This window comes from Bombus impatiens, unplaced genomic scaffold, assembly GCF_000188095.3.
Source record: "Bombus impatiens unplaced genomic scaffold, BIMP_2.2 scf_0377, whole genome shotgun sequence".
In the NCBI taxonomy this organism is placed as follows: domain Eukaryota; kingdom Metazoa; phylum Arthropoda; class Insecta; order Hymenoptera; family Apidae; genus Bombus; species Bombus impatiens.
Window position 1 is genome coordinate 465697 of NT_176796.1, and position 23717 is coordinate 489413.

Below are 23717 nucleotides of genomic sequence, written 5' to 3' on the forward strand. Positions count from 1 at the left end.
CAGATGGTTCGATTCACAGAAAGTATGAAGAATTATTTCATATCTATACAATTATTCTACAATTATCCTGCGAAAGAGAAGTTAAGTGCAAACCAAGTGTATGTGTCGAACGTTTGTATAAGAGACTTTTTTCCTTTATATTTTATAATGCAGTTCTTTTCGTGCATTGGATACGCCCTGTGTTCGCTTTCAGTGCATGATTTCTTCTATCATTTGAGTCAGGGTACAATGGTAAGAGCGTTTCGTTGACGCTAAAACATGTATATAAGTTCAATCCAGTCCATTAAGTCCTACTAAATCCTAATAAATATTCATTAGGAACAATAATAAAAGTTATGTACATAGGCAAATAAATATAGCGTTTATGATAAATCCTTGCTCAACGGTGTATGTTTCTTAAAAAAGATCTTTCCTTAAAACAGATTATATATATATATATCATATATATATAGATATATATATACATATATAGATCATATATATAAATGTAATATAATTGTATGCATGTATGTATATACGTGTATACTTTCCTTTAAAGCAACTGAAGTATTAAAAAATGGTCAAATCAAAACGTTGCGAAACTACTAAATTTCTCAAAGTTCTAGAAAATATAGATAGAAAATCATATTTCCATCTAGTTCTAATCTTTTTTGCTAAATATTTCATTCAGTAATAAATAAAGTAGTAGATTCAATTATTTTTACAGATGCATTATTTTCAACGAGACATTTAATGACAAAATATTTTATTACATTTTTTAAATAATGAAAATAATTACATATACGTACATACGATAAAACGAGTATGTATAAAGATTTATTTATCATTTTGTACAATTCGGTATTGCAAAATCTGTAATTTGCATATGACTCAGATGTCGCTAGTAACACGAGTTATTCTGTACGAATATATTATGTAAATTAAAACATGTATGTATATACTTAAAGTAAAATATAAAGTAAAATATAAAACTTACTGAAATATTGTAAATACTAGGAGATACAAATAAAAAGATATATTTTATATTATACGATCAAATTTACGAAAAATAAATAACAATTTAAACTATCATAGAGGTTAATGGAGCAAATTACAGTAGTATAACCACTGTAATAAAATTAACGTACCTAGAAACTTTAAAATCTAGGGACATTAATGGTAATCTATAATCGTAATTTTGCAAATTTCAAATAAATGCTTGATACGTCATAAATTATTTGGTAATTGTTCTAATTCTAAAGCAGTCACATGCCTATACACATGAGAAACGATAAGCGTATAATTAAGGAACAGTTTCGTTGGTAGTTATAACATTTATAAGGAGAAACGGGTCCTTTTTAATTACAAAAATGAAACATTACTGGTACAATGATTCATTTTCTTTGACAAGTGAAATCATTAAAAAATAACAAAATGAAACAGCAAGAAACAGTTGTTTATTTATTTTATTAACATTAAATCTTTAAACAAAATATTTCCAACGATATATAAATTATTCGCCTATAGGACTGTAGAAGTTAGTTGTTTAATCAATTTCTTTTAAACGTATTATCACGTCGTAATATAAGATATAGTTGCAATCGTGTTGAATGAAAAATGGCTGCAAACGTAAAAACAGGTGAGTACTGTGTACGAACCTGCCGATAGTAATAACCATCACTCGAAGAAAATTAACTGATCTGTTTAATTGAAGAAAGCATATGTATACAGTAAAATACAAATATAACTTTTTATCCATATGTTTGAAATAATAATTAAATTTCATTACTACGTCATGTTTTTCATTCGTACGTCAAATCCAATGTACACTACCATTCGTGAAATTTTTAATTATTATCGTGGCGCCTCTGAATTCATATCGCGTCAAAAGATATCTGACACTTGGTAGTGGGCGTATAATCGGAACGCAGAAGCTTCATTGTTGTCAATACGGGTATTGTTTTTCGTAAATTCCCCTGTATGTTCGTGTCTACGTATTTGCATTTGTGTGCATGAATGTATAGAAAAGAATCTATAGAATAAGTGTCTGTTCGTGCATTGTATGCTGCAATACTAGATCTCAACGAACTTTTTTTCGAGGTATTGCTTCATTTCATGGTTTGCTTTCAGAAATGCGAATTCCTACACGTTCTGCCCCTCGTCCACCGATTAATCCAAATTCGACGGCACAAAGAAACATTATTTGGAATAGCACGTAAGTTCGATATTATGTGGTTTAATACAGATTCTTTATACTTTTTGCCATTTCCGTAGTAAATATTTTCGTTACACAAATGTAAGTATATTATATATGATGTAATGACTGGATTTCATGCAAGGCGCACGTTATAAGTTTATGTAGGATTTCAAACATTATCGAATTCATTACAAAATTTAATTATCTTTTGATATTCATAGAAACAATGTTTTTGGATCTTCGTTAATGCAACAACCTATTCAGAAGAAAAAGCCACCACCTCGGCCACCACCGCCAAAATTTAATCAAAATTATTCGCATACGCAAAAGGAAAAGTCAAAAAAGCCAGTATGTAGACGTCTATTAAATTAACATTTTACAGTTAATAAACATTATCTAATGCTGTTTATATTGTATTCGAATAGGTAAGGCCTACAGAACTTTTGACTAATCTTTTCGGAAGAAAGAAAAGCGAACATTCAAGCATAACACAGTTAAATAGTCAAATACACAATACAATATTACAATCAGAAAACACAAATGGACCAATTTGTCTAATAGATTTTAGTCCACCTGGATCTCCAACATTTACGACTCGATCAAGTAGCGACGGTGTTAGCATTGATAGCTTTGGCAGTGATGGAAACTCAAATCCATCTGCATTTACAAGTAGTGGGAACACATCTCAAACAGAAAGTGCCTTTGAAGATGATTTTGATTTTTTTGGAATATCTAATAAAAAAGCATCACAAAATGATCCATGGAAAATTAATTCAATAACAGATCCATTTGGACCATTGGAAATAACTAATCATAATACGTTACAATCTGTAAAACATGCGGGGGATGCAAGCTTTTTTGCTTTTAATACAAATAACCAAGCATCTTTCGATCAAACATCTTTGAAAAGTACTCGATCAATGCCAACTATAATTCGCGCGAAACCACCCAAACCCCCAGCTCCAAAAGTTTTACAAACGAAAATACAGCAAAAGATTAACAACATCGAAATTGAATCAAGATGTTCAAACAAAATAGTGCCTTCTGCTAAACCAATGACGTTAGATTTATCTAATTCATGGCAAAATGATTCTAAAGATAACCCTTCACCTCCGATGCCCACAATACCACCACCTGCACCACCTCTGGAATATTTAGCAGAAATAAATAACGATCTTTCAGTAAGTAATTATAATTCGCTCCATACTTATTGCTTTATCAAAATAATTAGTATTGTCCTATTTTTAGGTCAGCAATGAAGAACCTTACGGCATTGCTCTATATGATTTTCCATTAATACATGCGGACGATTTGCCTTTCAAGCAAGGTGATATAATATATTTAATTAAGAAAATTAATGAAGATTGGATGGAGGGTAGAGTAGGAAATCAACAAGGAATATTTCCTATTAATTTTATCGATATAAAAGTACCATTGCCTGGTGTCCCAGACAATATAGTTACCGCTATCTACCCTTTTAAAGGTGAAACACCAGAAGATTTAGTATTTGATGTAAGTTAATTTGATGCAAAATTGACGATTATCATTTGCTCGTTTAGACATCATTCTTATATTACATTACATTCTTATATTAATATACATTATTATAATTGATATGATTAATATAAATCAATATAAATATTCTCTCAATATGCAGAAAAGAATAACGACGATCTATTTTCTCCTGCTATTTATTATCATTAAAAATTAATTATTTTGCTCATCTGCACTTTTTTTTTATCAAGGTTATTGTACTGCTGAAGTATGAAAAATCCCATTACGTTTACTGATTACACATTGACTACACTTACATATGTCAATCTTACTGTATAATAGTTATCTTAATTTCATTTTATTTATATATCCATATATATGTTGTAGGAAGGAGAAAAAATTACAGTTTTATCGAGGATATCACAAGATTGGTTATATGGTGAGTGTAAAGATCGAAAAGGACAATTTCCGGTAAATTACGTAAATAGAATCCCATGCACTCTTCCTTTACACTTGGAAAATTAATGTTTCGCATGTTTTCTCATATTATAAATGATTACATGTCAGTGATTTCTATATTACTAATTTTATTCTTACGAATATTTTTGTAATGGTATTTTCATGAAGCAGGGAATGAAAAATTTAGAATTTATTCAGTCATAGATACTAAATGGAGACTAAATTTGTAGAATTTCTATTTACAACAAGACTGAGTTATATGCAAGTATGCATTGCCTTGTGAAAGAGAAAGAAAGAATTTCAAGAACATATTTTTACTAGATTTTTAAATTGGATTTTTGAAAATGAAAGATTTACATTTTGAAGCTTTTTACGAACAAAAGGATAGAGTAATATTACTTTTCAATTTTTTCAAAAGTAACTAATTTTTACGTCACTAATATTTATAGATATGTCTTAAATATTATTTTCCCGAAGAAAATTAGTAATACAAATAAAACGTATTTTACCATCGTCAAAGTATTCAAATATCAAGCATTAATATTATTCCTTAATTGTGTAATATATATTTTTATACAGGATGACTCTTCTGCTAATTAAGTTAAAGACAATGCTGCCAATTGTACATCCAAGCGTGTACAATCGTTATCATCTCATATATGTATATGTATAAGTACACATGATAGCCTCTTTCCTAAACAGAGGCGGTACCGATTCCTGGTAATGATGTTAACGTTAACGCTCTTCTGGTGTTATATACGTGTAGCGTCAATACATATACGTAATCTGTAATGACAAATGATAAGATAATATGTATATCTATGAAATGGTCAGCAATATTGTCTTTGGCTTAACTAGAGAGATCATCTCGTAAATTAAAATGCACTTAGTGCAAAAATATGAAAAAATGTATATATGAAACTTTGTAATAATTTCCTATTTCTTAACAGAAATTTCAATATAATTACGCACAAAGTTGAAATTGAGATATTTCAATATCAAATTTCAGCAAATCCTATTTGCCTTTATAATTTAAACTTTATTTAAGTTGTTATTACTTATGTAATAGAGAAAGTAATATCTCTATTATCAATATTTTTGAATAACATTTATTTGTAAATTTCTCTAACTGATTATTAAGTGTAGATAAATCCTAGATTTATTAATAAATTTAATAAGTTAATATATTTGTTTAATAAATAATAATTACAAATAAATATTTATACAATATGCAACATAATATAATTAACATGTAAAACGAATAATTATATTTTTTCATATGTACATAAAATATTTAAAACTTACTAGATTTAATGCAGGATTATAATTAAACCTGTAATGTTTCACTATTATTGTTTCAACGATTATTCTGTTTAACGTATCCTATACTATGTTAGAATGATCAAAATTACATATTAATTAGTAAATGTAATAAAAAGGTAACAACAATTTTTCTATTGATATACATGTGTATGTTAACTTCATACTTAAATATGTTATATATATCAAATTGTATTTTATAATATGTATTTAAATTATATTTCGATTTATGTTTAGTATATGAATATGCAATATCCATATACTACACATATACTGAGCATATATATAGAATCTGAGTATGTCAAATTTAAATTATTCATTATAGTTAAATATCGCATATAGTAATGTAAATACTTAATTACACATTTATTACAATGAAACATATTTGCAAACCAAATTTGTGCATATTTTAGTAATTAAAAAAAGAAGATATATATTCTAAAACGTGTGTGCATATAAATAGATGTTCTTCAGTTGTAATATGTAGTAAATTATTTTAAAATTTTTGGAAATTTCGTAGAAGATTTCAATTGCAGTATTAGCAAGCAATAATTTTATCAATTTTATAATTTATATTGGAGCCAGATATCCGAATTATAAAATGAATTTAAACAAACAGAATTATAATAATTATAGTTTGTTATATCTTCATTCTTATGAACATAATGTAGAAAATTCTAGTTTCTAAACTTATTTTAGCATATACAATGTGATATTCGGTTGCATTAGTAATTATTTTGGCTCTAGTTCTGAAAGAAATCAGTGGTTGATCGACATGAAATTTGGAAGGGATTGAGGGAGGGAAGGGGATGTAGATCTTATTTAAAAATTTTTATTTATTTATTTATATTTATTCGTTTCCGAAATATTGATAAAAAGACTTTCGATGCTATACATATATATAGCAACTGTTTTCGCTGTAATAGTCGTCGTCGAATGTCGAGTGCTGATTGTCAAGTAGCTGATAACGCAACAGCGATATCGACCTCAGTATGTATACGGTGTCCTACCTAAAATCCGTTCGCTGTTTTTAGACTAAGTTACGTTTTAATCTCCGTGGTCGTAAAATGTCGGGTTAATATACCGTGTGTGTGCGTGTTTACGTGTCGTGTGTGTACTACATAACCAGCGATCAACCTTAGTTGTCAAACTATATATAAAGATATCCTGTCGCCTTACAGCGGCCGGCTAGTGTTTAATTGCTTAATCGGTTCAAAAAATAATTAAATAGAAAATAAAACATCCTTTGGACAACTGAAGCTACAATAACCTATTTTACGGGGGACACCGTATAGATACTGAAGTGATATCGCTATTGCATCATCGGCTATTCGACAATTGAGGATAGGTACCAGAGAACAACTATCAGCGAAGACGGTTGATTAATAATTAGTAACATCTATATAAACACCATTCAATATATAGTATCGGAAGCTTTTATTAATAACTCAAAAACTAATAAATAGCCACAGCTAAAATTTTAAATTTGAGATCCATCCCTCCCCTTCTCTCTCGCTCGTGCTCTCTCTCTCTCTCTCTCTCTCTCTCAAATTTCGTATCGATTGGTCATTGTGATCTCTTTTAGAAGAACATACATCATTTTTATCATGTGTGTAAAATAAATTATTTAATGTGATACATAATATTAATAATATGATATACTTTCTAGAAATATGTAATAGAAAATTCAAGTTTTGTAAATTATGAAAATATGTAATAAAATTAGTGAAAATATAAACAAGGAAAAATACTCCTACCAAAAGTGATATAAGTAAAGTGATAAAATTTGACATGAAATATATAACAGTGTACATATTCAATAAAAATATGTGGATATACAAACATTTTTGCAATGTTTAATGCTAACAGTCTTTATAAATTTGATTTATATATTCTTTACATTAAGTGTTTGCAATAGTGGTACTATTATTTTGCGCAGAAACACTTCCAGAGGTAGGATGTTCACCAAGCGTGATAGCTCTTATTAGTAATACGTTCGGAGACTGTGCGGGTTTTAAATGTGTAGGATATTTTGAACACAATATACATTTGTTGATATGTTTAGAAAAGATTGAAAAGATTACAATTTTATATCGTTTTAATGTCTGTATGACTATGTTTCTAAATTTTTCGCCTGTCAGACAATATAAAAAGAAATTAATTGCAAAATTCCAATGATATATATGAAAGCATAAACCGCGGCACCACTTTAATAACATTTTTTCTTTTAACCTGAAAAATAATTAATAATTGTAAGATACAAAGTTATCAATTATATTAAACGCATACGCAATAATGAGCAAGCATATATTATACGCATATTCTAAAATCTATACCAGTGTATATATTCCGCTTTTCTTTTCATCTCAGTACCGGGAAATTTAATCAAAATGACATCCCAATAAAGTTCCAAAGTTTCAACTATACCAAGGGGTAATAGTAATACTAAATAAACAGTTGATACTACAAATAATATTCTAAAAGTATGATGTACTTTGTTTGTTTTATGTCTGAAATTTTCTAAGAAATAACGTCATGAAATGTATTCGTTTTTCTTTAATTACACAAATCTACTTAAATAATTTACTTACGAGTTAACTGACAGTGAATTTTTTCAGTTTTTTTCATGAGTATGATCAGTAAAATATTTCCAATAAATATAAAAAGTAAAGGTAACCAAGTTGATAATGCAATATAAAAATACATAGCACTACCCCATGGTTTTATTTTCTTTTGGCATGGTATAAATTCAAAAACACTGTCTGTTTCATAGCCTGTAAATTAAGTGAAATACATTTCTGACATAACACATTGTACTGAAATTTGAATTTTTACCTCCTGAATACAATTTTGTTAATGATATTATAAAGCTGACACATATCAAAATAGTAATAGTTATTGTTCCCGAAGAATTGTTATAATGACCATATATTCCAAAAGGAAACATTATAGCAAATACTCGTGTCCATGTGAGAACTACAACTAGCCAAGTAGATGTAAATTGAAAGAATTCCATAGTAATAGAATTCAAACTGCATAGAAATCTACTAGCCTAAAAAAATGATAAACTTGAGTTTCTAATTATATGCGTAAGATATATGTAATTATCTAATATAATTGCTTACCATGAAAAGATTATTAACAAATATAAAATGTGACTTTGCAATACCTACAGCATAATTAAATACTAATGCTCCATTATCAGATAAGGCAAGTGCCTTTAAATAAAGTGACAAATTTGATTCACAAAGTATAGGTGTACTTAATATTACAAAAGAAATAGTATTTAACATTACACCTATATGAAAAATAAATTATTTATTACAGTACAATAAATCATATTAACTTTATATATATATATATATATATATATATATATATAAAGTTGCAAATTATCATATAATAGTAAGATGGAAAACTATTCTCTTTTTTTTTACTCACCGAGCATTATAATAAATGGTGTTACGTAGCCAAGTAAAAAGCGTACAAATTTAACAAATGGTTGTAATGATAACCAGTAAAAACGGATTTCACAAGGCCATACAATTTCTAAATCGGATTGTGAAAAATTGTAGAGAAAATCCAAAGTTGTTATCGGTAATGGGCATGTTAAATTTCCTTTAATGTAAGAACTATATAACAAATATAAACATGTAGATGGAAACATACAATAATCTTTATTTATTAATTATATTTTTAATTAATTACATTTCACAATTTTTATAAAATTCTCACCTGACTTCATCTTTTACTGAAATTTCAGTAGACTCTATTGATTGTAGCAATACATTTAACATTAACATGGATTGCAGATTTATATTGGTAAGTGAAACCATTTGTATACATATACATGTACTTTATGAAGATACAACAAAATTTTATGCTGTAATATCTAAAAATATATATTTTACATATTTTAATGATGAATATATATTACAAATAATATGTTGTTAAGTATTAATTGTGATAATTTAGTCCGTGAAAGCCTCAAAAAATATGTTTTTACTTAAAATTTATATACCACCTTCTGTCAAACACCTTTTCACTACCATGACTAATAATGATGTCTTACTTCTCATTAAGATCTGCAAAGGCACCTGTCGTCAATTATCATAACATAGAATTATTCTTAGCAAATATCATTTCAATGCAGATAACAGCTTATAAGACTTATATATGACTAGAAGCAGACCTGCATTTTGTGTACACTTAAATACAGATCTACATATCCAATAATAAGAGTTTGTATAATATATATGTATATATGTATACTTTTTTTAACTTTCTGACATGTTCCTTTTTTAAACTATAGTCACAATAATATGATAAAATGAAAGAAATTAATATTATTATACATATAAGAAAAGGTTTCTTATACAGAAAATTAAATATTGTAAAATAATGTATTTGTTATAAAAAAATAATAATATTTGAAAGAAAATTCCTTTAACAGAGCTAAAAAATATCTGATATACACTAAAAGAATTTTTATTTTTTTATCAACGAATTATTAATAAAGAATTTTTAATAAAGGTCTAAATAATAGTTTATTTTTTAAGTTGTAGTTTTATTTATTAATTTAAGTTATAGGCAGTAGTTAAATGTAAAATTAATATAATGAAAAATTTAATACATATTGATATACAAAAGACAGAGTTAGTTAATGAGAATTTTTATTTTAATAATTAGATATATTTGTTGGGTTGTAATTATCATCATTTTATGGAAATATAATTTGCGATATATTTTCTGTATATAGTGTATACATATAGAATTCAGATAATCCACAACAGAAAGGCACATTAAAATTATGGTAGACTGATAGTAATTTTTGTAAAAACATTGAACACTGTTTTTCTTTTGTTGTAATAGTAATAAATCATATATTTTATAAATCATATATATTATTCATAACAAGCTTCCTAGCGTTTCTATGTATTCTATACTTCTTTGAAAACTTATTTCATTAGGTTCAATAAATAAAATTCTATTTGTTTTCAACAATTTTCTAAAAATTTCTTTATTACATTCTTATGAAACACACTTAATGTACTATGGTAAATACAACAAAGATGACATTACATTCCTAGAGACATTACTTTTAATCATTTGTTCTGCCTATCAAAAATATATCCCCTTCGTTTCATAAATTTTGTATCTGCCTAAGAATATTATATAAATTGGCTTCATATCTGATATTCTTCTGTCTTTTTCACATCAATCCTTTCTATCGTCTATGATAATACCAATATGTAAATAAGTTCACCTATATTTCAAGGAATAATTTCTTTTTAACAATAATGTTTTTCTTCATGTACTAGTAAATTCGTCAAATCCAATGTACTTTTCAAAACAATTTTATTATTTCTTCATTATGGAATTCTCCTCCTTAAAATTATTAATTATTTATAGCATTTTACTTTTTAAATATGTAAGTTCCTTAACATATTTACAATCACATATGTAAATATATGCAATACAATTTATCTACAAAAAAGTACAACTCAAGAAATTAACTATGCATTCCACTTATATGTGTTTGTGTGAAGAAAATAAAAATGCAGTTTTTAATTTCCATTGAGTTATTAAATACAGTAACGTCAATTAATGAAAAAATAAATCTATATCTCTTTATTTGTAAACAATTTTTCAATGTTTTGTTTATCAAAACACAGATTTTAGAACATTTAAGTTCATATACTTGCAAACATTAAGAAATACTTGCACTATCCAAATAAAAAAGGGGAAAGAAGGAGTAAAACGAATGAATAAGCATTGATAATTACAAACATATAAATTACTAATGTACAGTGTAAAAGCATGTTGACTGTTACAGTTATCAATTCTGCACAATTCTACATTAATTATATTTTTTAAACACACAAAACATCAAGGATATTTACATTCATGGTTCCATTGCACAGTACATCTCAAGTGAAGTATCAACAATTTACATAACTCACATAATTTGGAATGGAATAATATTGTTAACTAATACAGCTTCTACTGTTTCATAATATTCAATGAAATAATCATTATATTTATTTATTAGTAAGTCAAAAATTATGTTCCCAAACTGGTGTTCACATGAATTATTGTACAGATACTAAATTACTGTTATAATGTGAAGCATCATAATTGATAATTTTGCAAATTAAGTACATCCCTTAGAAAGATATTTATTGTGTTTATTAAGCTAGAAACTCAGATGTATGTGATTTTTGAGACATATGTAGGATATATGTTTAAGTTGAAAACTAGTCTTGTATTCTCAATCACAGCCACTGAATAGAAAGAAAAATACTTCTAATGCTTTCCAAATTTCTAACATATGTCCTATCCATTTTTCTACAATTTTTCTATACTTCATTATATCTATATCCAGAGCTTATTTTTATTTCTTATGTATCAACGAAAATTTTCGCTTATAAAATAGAGTTTCTATATAGAGAAGTGCCTGTACAGAACCATATAATGTGATATACAATATTACAGAACAAAAACATTCATTAAAATTTTAAGTAAACAATGTAATGATTGATAATTGAATGAATTTTAATACTGTACAGTGATTGTATTTTTATTTTTTCAAAACCAGTCATTCTCTGTAAAACTGGCTATGAATAATCAAAAAAATTAATTCTTCCTTTTTTTCTAATGCAAAATAGATTATCCCACGTTATACGTAGAAAGACTTATATTTCGATTGAAGATAATATCATCATCTCTTGATAGTAACAATATGTTTACCATCTTAAATTATATTAAATTCATGTCAAAAAGTAAAACAGACACATATTTGTATGTATCGTATTCTCTAATATCACCTTGGTAAGAAATCAACCTATAGACAAAACAAGTTTTTATATTGTATACATTAATATGTACAAACGAGTATCTGTATTTTGTATTTTTTAATAGTATAAGGGCTATGTGATAGTTATTTCTCACCCTTGAATCACAAATACTTTGTAAACTATTCGTTGTACTATATCAGATTAATTTCTTACCTGAAAGCTTAATATCTAATTGAAATGTAGGTTTTAAAAAATTATTAACAAGATAACAAAAATTGTTCAAAATAGTTACGTTTTAATGACTAGTAAACTAGATATCAAGCAGTGCTTTTAAAATACGTTTATAATCCCATTTGTAATTTTTTCTGTGCAAACTGATAAATATTTGCTAATATTCTTTTTCACTAAATAACTGAAAATCAAAAGCAGATCGATCTCTTTTTATAAAAGATGAGTACATAAATTGTTGTGATTTTGTACCTGTTAAGATAGATGTTAGGGAATAAGACTAATATAACATAACTGATCCGCATTCATATCTCATTATTGTACTGTGCAATCCTACATATAATATTTACAAAAATAAGCATCCCACAAGTGCCTTCTGTAATGACACTTAATTTCTCTTATTTTACAATTAAGCCAGAAGCTGTTGGCTTTTTACATCTTAGAGTTGCACTAATTTATTATGTGCATAAGTCATACAAGTATCCAGATCTTTTCTTTAGTCAGGTTTATATATGGGTATCTTTGGAATAAATTCAATTAAAAGAACCTGAAATATAGAAGGTGAAAACAAATAAGTGTGTGTTTATACATAAATATTGGATTTATGCTTAAGACTAGTTCAGACGATGATGTAACTAAAAGTACAAGCTTGTTTATACTAATAAGCTTTCAACTATTCACATAATCAAAAAAGTAAATTTGTGTGTATATGTGTCCTTCCTTAAGAAATGGATAATATAATAATAGATTTGATCTCTATGAATTTAAATAGAGAAACTAATTGTAATATAAATTAAATAATTAAGATTAAATCTTAAAACAAGAAATATAAAAATATAACAATTTTAATTTATCTTTATGTTTACTTACATATTCCATCATGGATGAAGTGTCACATCTTTGTTTTGCTAATCTCCAATGTAATCCAAGTGTGTGATATAGTCTACTATTCTCCCACTCTAATAATTTATTTAAAGAATGTTGTGTCTATAAATAGTAAGATAAAAATTGTTTATATTATTATATATATATATATTACATATCTCATTTTATATTTCATATATTGGTTAATTTACAGAAAAGGGGTCTCAGCATCTACTTTAATAGGATTTGCTTTAATTTAATTAATTTAAAAAGACTGAGAATTTGAGTCCAGATCATTTCCAAAAAAATAAAACCATCCAAAAAAGAAAAATTGAGAAAAAACTTAAAAAAATGTAATAGTTCTTATAAATACATATCGCATTTTTAATATAAATTTTTATTAAGGTGTGTGTGTGGGGGGGGGCGGGTGCTTTTCACTCAAATGTTCATTGCAATGGTTCATATAGGTATATTAGTTTAGACTAGATAAATCTTTAGCTAGTGAAAGTTAGCCAACATTGCCCTTATGATAGTAATTTATCCATGATGCCATCTTTAAGCGATCTATATAAATTTCTCTCTTTTAGCAATAACACTTCAAGTTTTTCTCTATTTTTCTTCACTTCTGAATATTTTTTATCTTTTTGAAGGTGATCTGAGTCCAACTTCCAATTGTTTGTAGACATAAACAAAGCAATTAAAACATATCCCATAAAACAGTCCCACAAAGGGACTTTAAAGGATTATAAGGCCTTTTTTCTACAAGCGCCCTCATATGTTTTATTACAAAATTTCATTATAGATAGAAACTTACACAAAACAAGTATATTTTTTACAAAGATTAAATATTTACCCTTTTACTCAAACAAATAACAGGCCAAAGAGAACATCCTAATGTACAACAACAACAAACGCAACCACAAAATAACCACTTAACATTAACCGGTAATGTTTTTTTCAGTACACTGTTTATTCTCATAATAGTTGCTTTAAATTCTTCTGGAGCAATACGAGATACCAAGCCATTTGGAAATTCTGAATCAAAACGATTACTAAGTCCAAATCTAAAATAAATATTTATAATTTTAGTATATTAATTCACTTATAAGTAATTTACACAAGTTATACGACACAAAAAATTATTCCGCTTGAGCTCTTTGTTATAAAAATAAGATTACAGGAAAATCATAAAAAACAAATTTTATTGAATTTTATGTCCTGCAATCATGTCTTACATTATATATTTTTAATTGTATTATTTTTAATACAAAAGTAGGATTGTCGTAAATACAGATAAAATCACACTCAGTACAAAAATAGTTCACAGCTTTGATTTCTTTGTTCTTGAAATGAAATACTGAGTTTATGCATGTAAAAAATATAAAGGATAACAGAAATTTGCTTACACAGTCATATTGCCAGCTCCGCGAATAACTATAGGATCTGGCACCATTTTCACGTACTGTTCCTCCAAATTTTGTTCATTTTCTTCTTCTTCTTCATAAATTGCATCGAAATCTGCCATTGTGCAATATTTAATGGTTCCCGCTCTATGAGCAACACGACTATATCGTCAAGACAGAACGACGTCTATTCTATTGAAATGCAGCTCTTCTTCATGTATATTTAACACGGAATTGCAACGCATACACGTTGACTTTAAGTGTTCTGCGTAAACATTTTCACGGTTAGGAGTAATAGGCCAAGCAGCAAGCTTTCAGTTGAAAGTTATTTACAATAACATTCACAACACAAGACAACGCGCACTGCAGATACCCACAGCGGCCACAGCTCATCAATTTTTCATTCAATGCGATTTCAGGTTTGCCAACATTATAATCTAGAAATGAATTAATATCGCAGGCTTCTATTAGTAGATTAGGTAAACGACATTCATATACTGAAGCCTAGGGAAAGCCGTCCGAAAATTGAGTCGTGTCTAGTTAAAGAAAAAATCAACATGGAAGGTCAACAAAGTCAGCATTCCTGCGAGATAGACAGAAATGAGTAGAGTATCTCTATCTCTGTCTAAAACATAGCATATCACGCATGCACATAGGAAAACCTCGCATGTTGATTTTTTACCAGTCACGACTCAATTTTGTGACAGTTTCCCCTAGCGAATGTTGAGACTTGCTTATTTGATCGTAATTCTATTCATGGAAATAGAAATCTGCTATTAATCATATTCAATCAATCCGATTCATCCAAAGTACTCAATAGAAGATACGTTTCGAAATTTTACGTATTTGGTATCATTTTTAGATGCAACAGTCTTAAAGTAATTCCAAACCAATATTGTATCAAATCAAAACCTGTTTAATACTTCACAAAGAATCGATACCAGTTTGAATTTCATGAAGCCATCGAGTATCGATAACCGTTTGACATCGTATGAACGTACCAGTACTCGTTTGATGCTTCACAAATATTGGGTTGGCACCCGTTTGATACCTTAATAGCAATATACAGATCTGTTTATATGACCGTGAACTGAACTCGTTGGACAATTTATAATACATATCTAATAGATGATATTGCAGGAATTTTGCATGCACTATTAAAATTTAAATACATGCTGTTTTATAAACCTCATTCTTTACATATAATCTTTCTTACCTTTGACATTACTTTTTTAATATTGTCACTCAATAGAAGAATTTCGGAGAATATTAATATAAAATTGAAAATAATCAAGTACTAGGCTTGTTGAAAATATAATAAATTTATTGCGCATTATGACAATATTGTATTAATATAAAACTTAATCAACATTTAACACATATCTATTTTATTCAGAGCAAGATATTATTTAATTGTTAATTACATAATCTTCTCAATTTATATTCAATTCTTATTTTATATCATTTTTTATAATCTCGTAATTATAAATATTATAATTTTTTTAGTTTTATATAAATATATTTATCCTTGCTCTATAATAAGATCTGTCATGTCATATGAAGAATTTATTTTTAACGTTTTTTCATTTGCTAAATGCAATAAAGATACAAACGAAATTGGAAAGCTTAAAGCTTCGATATTAGTTTTAGTTAATATATCTGGCAATACTTTATAAATATCACTAAAATATTTACTACTATTCATTTTGTTATCTCTATCTTGTTGCATCGTTTTTCTACTCTCTGTTTCTTGTACATCCTTCTCTGTATTATCTTTTAAACATTTCCAAATAGCATATTTTAATTGTCTCATGTCAACTTTTTTGGGACGTACACTATAAGCAATAGACAACTTATTTGTGAGTTTTGGTATAGCAACTAGATTGTCTCCAGTAAAAGGCATTTGTATTCCAAATATACCCTCATTTTCATATTGTATATCATTATCAACTGTATCATTTTCTTCATTTTGTTCATATTCCTCATTATGGTTGTTAGAACAATGGCTTGATATATCATTTGCATTTATATAATTATAATTTTCTATGTTATCAGATAAAGTAATAACATTCATATTATTTGCATTTCTTGAATTTTTAAGTGTTGTTGTATGAAGATATAATTTACTAGCTTGTACAATATCATAATGTTTATCTGGAGGTAATGTTAATATTTCTTCATTCCATTCTATTTTAACAGTTCTAGTATGCAATTTAGTTAACTGACTTGGTAATAATTTAGTATTCATGTTTTCTATCGTTTTATCATCATAACACAGCTCCATTTCCTTATTTTTCTTCTTTGCTTGTGCTTGACGACATAGATTCTCAAAATTATTACTAAATAAAGTTTTTTTAAAATTAGTTGCTTTCCAGTGAGATGGACCAGCCCAATGTATATTTAAGCTTTTTTGAATAAAGGAATATTCTGAAACTTTTGATGATACTGTATTAGTTAAAACTTTACAAAAATCCACAATATTTTCTACCTGATTAGGTATAATAGCACATCTATCTACATTTTCTTCTTCTGTCACTTCAATATCAAAATAATTCATACCAGTAGATACATGTTCATTGTCATGTACTAAGTTATCATCAAGATCAAATTGAAATTTGCTCCCATTATTTTCTTCTGGAATTACCTCATTTGGTTCATCTATCGTCCAACTAAGAAAATCAAAATAGAATAAAGGAGCACCAATTTGCATGTCTGAAAGATCTCTTATTTCTGGAATATCACACCGTGTATATTTATGTTGCAAGTCTTTGCTATTTATTGTATCTATTAAAATATCATTATAAGGATGTAGATAAAATTTGGAATTTGCATGGTTTGGCAACATCACTTGATACAACATATCTGTGGTTTGTAAATCTGCTTCCATAGTTATTAAAGAAGGTTTCTCAGTTTCAACATTCGTTTTTAAAGCTTCTACAGTGGCAAATATTATTTGTTTATTTTTTTTCTTCTTTCTCTTTTCTTGCTTTCGTTTATCTTGGCTATTCTCTGTTGCTTCTTGACAATCCATTTTTTCCATATTATTTTGATTTTTACTGTCTTTGTCTTGTTTTTCCAGTCCACCAATCATTTTGAGTATATCCATATGTACACCATCAACACGATATCCATAGATTTTAGTACTTACATCCAAAGATGTACTAGCTACTTGCAAATTAGACATGTTGGCATCTTTTTTCTTAATCATATATGTCATAAAATCAATCATTTCTAAGCTAAATGCATTTTTGGTGTTAATTTTATTCTCTGTACCAAGTTTTATACACTGTGATATACGTTCTGCCATTTGAGAAGCTGGCATATTCACTAGAAAACCAAGTCCCAAAGAACGTCTTCTATCATTTAAACTTGTAGAAATGGATGATACAGTATCAGTAATTTCTCGGCGACGAGCCAAACGTTCTGCTTCATCATCATTTTCTGATAAAGCAAAACTGTTTATTTTTTGAGGAACTACAGACTTCCGTCGCAATGGAGAAGAAGATGGAGAGGAATGTATAGTAGAATCCATTAATACATTTATACCCTTACAAGCTGTCATCCTGCTGCTTGGAATTTTATGAATATTAAGCTGAACTTCTTTATCCATATTCCTACAATAAATATAGAAAAATGTATATAAAATAACTCCTTTTAATATTTATATATTTTTTTATATGAATTGTGATGTTTTACTTAAAAATGTAGCTTTAAAATGATTTATAAAAAATGGATTGAATTATGTAAGTAAATGAATCAAAATTATATACAATTATCAATTTTCCAAACTTTTAAAAATACATGAATATTCCTTATGAATATTCAAATGATTTATAAGATCATATAATAAAAAGAACATGTTTGTTCATATATTACCTGTGACATTCTACAATGATTATAAAAATAGAAATATGTATATTGTCAATAACATTTTTTCTTCATAATTATACATTGAATAATAATGAAATTGAGACATGTTTAAAAAAACATGTATTTTGAAAATTATAAACAAAACAGCTCGATGAAGACCATCACACAAATTAATAACGTTTTATTTTATTCTTTTTTCTATTTAATGTTCAATTACGTTTCAAAAGCTTAATTAGTAATACAATTACGTTCGACATATGTATAACATCAACGCTCTACTTTCTTCAAGTTGATGCTAATAGTTACATGAAATGAGCTCATACTTCATAATATATCTGAAAACACACAATATTTCTATGTGTATCATTTAAATACAATATACGTATACAAAATACAATATATCATAAAAATATATTGAGCTGTTATTTCTCGAAAATTCTAAAAAAATTGGCGCGAAATAACTACAAAAGTAGCGATCATAAAACCACGGATATCAAATTCAGAAGATTTTATCATGAAGTAATTGTTTGTAGAGTGCCGAATAACCGAATATATTTCCTATGTAGAGACATCTTTCGTTGAAAAACCGCTTTCAGAAATCAACATCAATACCTTTTTTAATGCTTTTGAGCACGCATCAATAACTTCTGATAATTTCGTGAAAACTAATAATTTAATCGAGACTCGAGACAAATACCGTTCAGAGTATATATTAATGAAAACGTCGAAGAACACACGTGAACATATATAAGAAATATTGTTGTTTTCATTTCTATCGTAAAAAAACGTGGACAACTATGCAATTATAATAATTTAAACAATAAATTTGTAAATTAGAATACCATGGAGGTTCCGTCATCAAAATCCATGCTGTTTGCTTGTCAGTGGTCAGTAACAGTTATTAAATCATAAAATGGTAAGTTGAAATGAATTTTATAATCAATAAATATATTTAATAACTTTGTGTCATTGTGTGACATCAATATGAATACCATCAGTTATACTTAATCTATATTCGTTTTAAATTGTCATACACTATATCTTTTTTAAATGAATTTCATAATAAAATAAGAAATAACTTGTAATTATACAAAATTAGGAATTTATTTCTAAAATCATGTTAGGATTTAAAGAAATTTCATCAGAGCTTATTTACATGCCAGTGTTATAAATTATATTATGTATATGTATGTGTTAATTATAAAACATTTGTTTGCAAATTTCTATTATCACTATCACTTCTTTATGATTATGTATTATATATTATAATTATTATAGGGTACAAATATATCACAATTGGAGAAAGATATTGGCTCTGATCAATTTCCTCCTAATGAACATTATTTTGGTCTAGTTAATGTAAGTATAATAAATTGTAGAAATATTTAAAAATTATAAAATTGTTTTTTATTCTCTGTATTAAAATTATTAATACTAATATTTATATTATTATAGTTTGGAAATACCTGTTATAGTAATTCTGTACTACAAGCTTTATATTTTTGTCGACCATTTAGAGAAAAAGTTCTAGAATACAAAGCTAGAAATAAGAGAACCAAGGAAACATTATTAACATGTTTAGCAGATTTGTTCTACAGTATTGCAACTCAAAAAAAGAAAGTTGGATCTATTGCTCCAAAAAAATTTATTGCCAGATTGAGAAAAGAGAAAGGTTAATATGAAGACATATTTCTAATATAAAAATTGATTTTGTAATTATAATGATATACAGGGTGGTTGGTAACTGGTGGTACAAGCGGAAAGGGGGTGATTCTACACAAAAAAAGAAGTCGAAAATATAGAATAAAAATTTTTTTCTTTTAATCTTTCTTTTTTTCTTTTTTTTAAATTTTTCCATAGAGACAACGATCTACAGTGAGATCCGTTATAAGGTACCGCACGCGTACCGAGCGAAAATTCAAAGTCGATTTTCTCGAAAACAAAGCCTCGAACGAAAAATTTTTATTCTATATTTTCGACTTCTTTTTTTGTGTAGAATCACCCCCTTTCCGCTTGTACCACCAGTTACCAACCACCCTGTATATCATTATAATTACAAAATCAATTTTTATATTAGAAATATGTCTTCATATTAACCTTTCTCTTTTCTCAATCTGGCAATAAATTTTTTTGGAGCAATAGATCCAACTTTCTTTTTTTGAGTTGCAATACTGTAGAACAAATCTGCTAAACATGTTAATAATGTTTCCTTGGTTCTCTTATTTCTAGCTTTGTATTCTAGAACTTTTTCTCTAAATGGTCGACAAAAATATAAAGCTTGTAGTACAGAATTACTATAACAGGTATTTCCAAACTATAATAATATAAATATTAGTATTAATAATTTTAATACAGAGAATAAAAAACAATTTTATAATTTTTAAATATTTCTACAATTTATTATACTTACATTAACTAGACCAAAATAATGTTCATTAGGAGGAAATTGATCAGAAAATATTTAAGTATTTAAATTGTTTATGCATGCTACTTATAATGTATGTATATAATTTTTTACAGAGGAATTTGATAATTATATGCAACAGGATGCACATGAATTTTTAAATTTTTTGATAAATCACATAAATGAAATTATTTTAGGTATGCAAATTTCTTTGCATATGTACATGCATACGTACATGTATATAATAGCAGATCCTTACAATATTAATTTTATGTGTCTGATATTCCAGCAGAGAGAAGTCAAAGCAAACCAACAGGAGGAAAATGTGGTGCAGGTGATGCTGGTTCACCACCAGAGCCTACATGGGTTCATGAAATATTTCAAGGAATTTTGACATCAGAAACACGCTGCCTTAATTGTGAGACTGTATCTAGCAAAGATGAGGATTTCTTTGATTTACAAGTTGATGTAGACCAAAATACTTCAATCACACACTGCCTCAGATGTTTCTCAAATACTGAGACACTTTGTAGCGACAACAAATTCAAATGTGATCACTGTAGTAGTTATCAAGAAGCTCAGGTATTTGGAGGAAAGTTTTACAATTAATAAAATTTAGGAAGGAATTTAACAATACTCCTTTATTCTAGAAACGGATGAGGGTTAAAAAATTACCAATGATACTAGCATTGCATCTAAAGAGATTTAAATATGTGGAGCAATATAATCGTCACATAAAAGTTTCTCACAGGGTAGTTTTTCCTCTAGAGCTCCGGCTCTTTAATACGGTAAGTAGTTTGCAATTGTTATATATTTGTCGGAGATGAAAGGACATCGAAGCCTCCCCTTTGGAATTTCGGGATAATCCCCTAACACCGTAATCTAGATTCTATCATAGGCGTAATTAAACAATTATCGTCTTTCGATCCGATTGAATTTGTTTGAGATTTGTGATAGTGAGCTTGGGCTCAAGGCGACAGCCAGTCGCCGAACGTGGTCGCGGTCACGGGATGAACGCTTTGTCTAACAAAGGTACGAAGTAATCCTATAGCTCTCCTTAAAAGAAATATTTGTAGCGGCACGCGACAGTAAACATTCCAACGGTGTCTGGCCCGTGGCTCGCCACACGCAGAAACATTCCAACAGTTTCTGTCCCGTGGCTCGCCACACGCAGATCCTATTCTTCGGGTATGATGTTTACCAGATGCCGACGCGTCTCCGCAATACGTGATCGGCTAACCCAAGGGCCGTTATAAACACTAAAATCTAATTACCTAAAATCCTTCAAACAGATAAACAGTCTTTGTCCCAGTTTTCCACGAGCGACGTCTCCCACTAGCAACCTTCCCTCGAGGGCGGCTAGCATCTTTTTCTAACCACCGATATGGAGATTGACCAATTAGCAGCAACGCCAATTTCCCTCGCCTTCTGAACGAAAGCTGTCCGTCGAAAATCGAGTAAAGTCAATTAAAGTGTAAAGTCAGTTCAAACCGTTCACATCATCATTCTGTCCGTTAAAATCTAGTATTAGAAAAGTTAATTAAGTTCGAAAGTCCGAGCGTCGAATAACTATTCGAGAATCAAAGCGCTCGCATCGTGACTCGGTCCGTCGAACCCGATTTATGTTCATCTATCATCCCGTTGACCGCGGATTCGTTATTGAACCTAAAATCATTGTCACTAGTTCCTCGAGTATCTAATTACCACGGTTACTTGTCTAATTCTATAATAATCGTATTTGCACTAGTCAATATCTTCTCTATTGCATAACGACATCGTGTAGTCCGAACGAAGATTCGTTTCACGCCCCTAACTCTAATTATAATGTAAACCCGACATATTTGATTGTTTATTTTAACCTTCTAACATTCTAATCTATATTTTTATGCATATAATAATTTATAGAGTGATGATGCAGTGAATCCGGATCGATTATATGATTTGGTCGCAGTTGTGATACATTGTGGCAGTGGGCCTAACCGAGGACACTATATTTCAATAGTAAAAAGCCATGGGTTCTGGTTACTTTTTGATGATGATATGGTTGATGTAAGTCTTATAATTTACATTATAAGTATTTACATTATGTAAGAATTATTTATCTTTATATAAATATTTATATTACTAAATTTTCATTTTAGAAAATTGATGCATCTACAATAGAAGACTTTTACGGACTTACATCAGATATTCAGAAAAGTTCTGAAACTGGCTATATCCTATTCTACCAATCAATAGATTGTAATTAGAAATTACTACAAATATATAGTGATTAAATTAAACAAATTCTATACGATAATTTCGTATTTTATGGAAGTACAATGTATAAAATTAAAAATATTATATGTTAGATTATTTATAAAGTAAAATATGTATAGAATCAATTATATCTTGTTTGTAAAATATATAAAAAACGATTAGCTTCCTGGGCTACCATAATAATTAATGTAAAACTCTAAGAAAATTGATTTCTTTGTAGATACAAAACAACTCATTCTCAGAAGAATTATGTATTTTAATTCTGATGAAAAAAATACTAGTCCATAAAATATTTTGTTTCAGTTAAAGATAACGATAAATTCTATATGTATGTAAAAATATATTACTGAAAATAAAATCATTGTTAACAAAAATTGCATTCTATTTTTACACATGTAGATTAATATAAAGTTTTCATTGCAAGTATTATATTTAAAACTATA

General features: G+C 27.9%; 5 protein-coding genes and 1 long non-coding RNA gene across 11 annotated transcripts; 2 read left to right on the forward strand and 4 right to left on the reverse strand.

Annotated features, from left to right (window-relative positions):
• The first annotated feature begins 1461 nt into the window (after positions 1-1461).
• On the forward strand, positions 1462-4414 carry LOC100743468 (uncharacterized protein B0303.7). Of its 3 annotated transcripts, none has more exons than XM_003489880.4 (6): positions 1462-1618; positions 2110-2194; positions 2398-2524; positions 2602-3357; positions 3425-3688; positions 4058-4414. In XM_003489880.4, exons 1-6 carry the CDS (start codon positions 1597-1599, stop codon positions 4193-4195), a joined length of 1392 nt encoding a protein of 463 aa, XP_003489928.1. In that variant the 5' UTR covers positions 1462-1596; the 3' UTR covers positions 4196-4414. The 3 variants fall into 3 exon arrangements, with proteins under 3 accessions (XP_003489928.1, XP_012241644.1, XP_012241646.1); XM_012386221.3 differs by lacking the exon at positions 1462-1618 and adding an exon at positions 1657-1933; XM_012386223.3 differs by lacking the exon at positions 1462-1618 and adding an exon at positions 1962-2039.
• A 2929-nt stretch (positions 4415-7343) lies between these two features.
• LOC105680841 (probable G-protein coupled receptor 139) lies at positions 7344-9661 on the reverse strand. Its single transcript, XM_024367900.2, has 7 exons — positions 9185-9661; positions 8891-9081; positions 8575-8747; positions 8285-8501; positions 8041-8223; positions 7786-7969; positions 7344-7681 (listed from the first exon to the last, which is right to left on the reverse strand). The coding sequence occupies exons 1-7, from the start codon at positions 9283-9285 to the stop codon at positions 7351-7353; spliced, it is 1380 nt and encodes a 459-aa protein (XP_024223668.1). The 5' UTR covers positions 9286-9661; the 3' UTR covers positions 7344-7350.
• A 797-nt stretch (positions 9662-10458) lies between these two features.
• On the reverse strand, positions 10459-15225 carry LOC100743591 (cysteine-rich hydrophobic domain-containing protein 2). The gene is made up of 4 exons (XM_003489881.4): positions 14745-15225; positions 14192-14402; positions 13345-13461; positions 10459-13021 (listed from the first exon to the last, which is right to left on the reverse strand). The coding sequence occupies exons 1-4, from the start codon at positions 14861-14863 to the stop codon at positions 12971-12973; spliced, it is 498 nt and encodes a 165-aa protein (XP_003489929.1). The 5' UTR covers positions 14864-15225; the 3' UTR covers positions 10459-12970.
• Positions 15226-16050: 825 nt separating this feature from the next.
• LOC100743829 (condensin complex subunit 2) lies at positions 16051-19147 on the reverse strand. 3 transcript variants are annotated; one of them, XM_012386232.3, is made up of 3 exons: positions 19025-19147; positions 18860-18946; positions 16051-18355 (listed from the first exon to the last, which is right to left on the reverse strand). In XM_012386232.3, exons 2-3 carry the CDS (start codon positions 18877-18879, stop codon positions 16264-16266), a joined length of 2112 nt encoding a protein of 703 aa, XP_012241655.1. In that variant the 5' UTR covers positions 18880-18946; positions 19025-19147; the 3' UTR covers positions 16051-16263. The 3 variants fall into 3 exon arrangements, with proteins under 3 accessions (XP_012241655.1, XP_024223727.1, XP_024223729.1); XM_024367959.2 differs by having other exon boundaries at positions 18860-19133; XM_024367961.2 differs by having other exon boundaries at positions 18618-19131.
• An 80-nt stretch (positions 19148-19227) lies between these two features.
• On the forward strand, positions 19228-23648 carry LOC100749765 (ubiquitin carboxyl-terminal hydrolase 46). Of its 2 annotated transcripts, XM_012386235.2 has the most exons (8): positions 19228-19527; positions 19890-19970; positions 20067-20283; positions 21132-21212; positions 21305-21597; positions 21666-21803; positions 22921-23064; positions 23157-23648. In XM_012386235.2, exons 1-8 carry the CDS (start codon positions 19525-19527, stop codon positions 23262-23264), a joined length of 1065 nt encoding a protein of 354 aa, XP_012241658.1. In that variant the 5' UTR covers positions 19228-19524; the 3' UTR covers positions 23265-23648. The 2 variants fall into 2 exon arrangements, with proteins under 2 accessions (XP_012241658.1, XP_012241659.1); XM_012386236.2 differs by lacking the exon at positions 21132-21212.
• LOC112212919 lies at positions 20751-21068 on the reverse strand. Its single transcript, XR_002946776.2, has 2 exons — positions 21022-21068; positions 20751-20925 (listed from the first exon to the last, which is right to left on the reverse strand). It is a non-coding gene; the product is annotated as an uncharacterized LOC112212919 (long non-coding RNA).
• Positions 23649-23717: the final 69 nt, after the last annotated feature.

Coding starts and splice junctions, on each gene's coding strand:
- LOC100743468 (XM_003489880.4), top strand. CDS start 1,597: ATGGCTGCAAACGTAAAAACAG. Junction 2,525..2,601: donor AGGAAAAGTCAAAAAAGCCA/GTATGTAGACGT, acceptor GTATTCGAATAG/GTAAGGCCTACAGAACTTTT. Junction 3,358..3,424: donor AAATAAATAACGATCTTTCA/GTAAGTAATTAT, acceptor TCCTATTTTTAG/GTCAGCAATGAAGAACCTTA.
- LOC105680841 (XM_024367900.2), bottom strand. CDS start 9,285: ATGGTTTCACTTACCAATATAAATCTGCAATCCATGTTAATGTTAAAT. Junction 9,082..9,184: donor TCAGTAAAAGATGAAGTCAG/GTGAGAATTTTA, acceptor TTTGTTATATAG/TTCTTACATTAAAGGAAATT. Junction 8,224..8,284: donor AACAAAATTGTATTCAGGAG/GTAAAAATTCAA, acceptor CTTAATTTACAG/GCTATGAAACAGACAGTGTT.
- LOC100743591 (XM_003489881.4), bottom strand. CDS start 14,863: ATGGCAGATTTCGATGCAATTTATGAAGAAGAAGAAGAAAATGAACAA. Junction 14,403..14,744: donor GGAGCTGGCAATATGACTGT/GTAAGCAAATTT, acceptor TATTTATTTTAG/ATTTGGACTTAGTAATCGTT. Junction 13,462..14,191: donor TTATTTGTTTGAGTAAAAGG/GTAAATATTTAA, acceptor TACTATTTATAG/ACACAACATTCTTTAAATAA.
- LOC100743829 (XM_012386232.3), bottom strand. CDS start 18,879: ATGTTATACATATGTCGAAC. Junction 18,356..18,859: donor ATGTTATACATATGTCGAAC/GTAATTGTATTA, acceptor TATTTATTGTAG/GAATATGGATAAAGAAGTTC.
- LOC100749765 (XM_012386235.2), top strand. Junction 19,971..20,066: donor ATTATTTTGGTCTAGTTAAT/GTAAGTATAATA, acceptor ATATTATTATAG/TTTGGAAATACCTGTTATAG. Junction 21,213..21,304: donor CATAAATGAAATTATTTTAG/GTATGCAAATTT, acceptor CTGATATTCCAG/CAGAGAGAAGTCAAAGCAAA.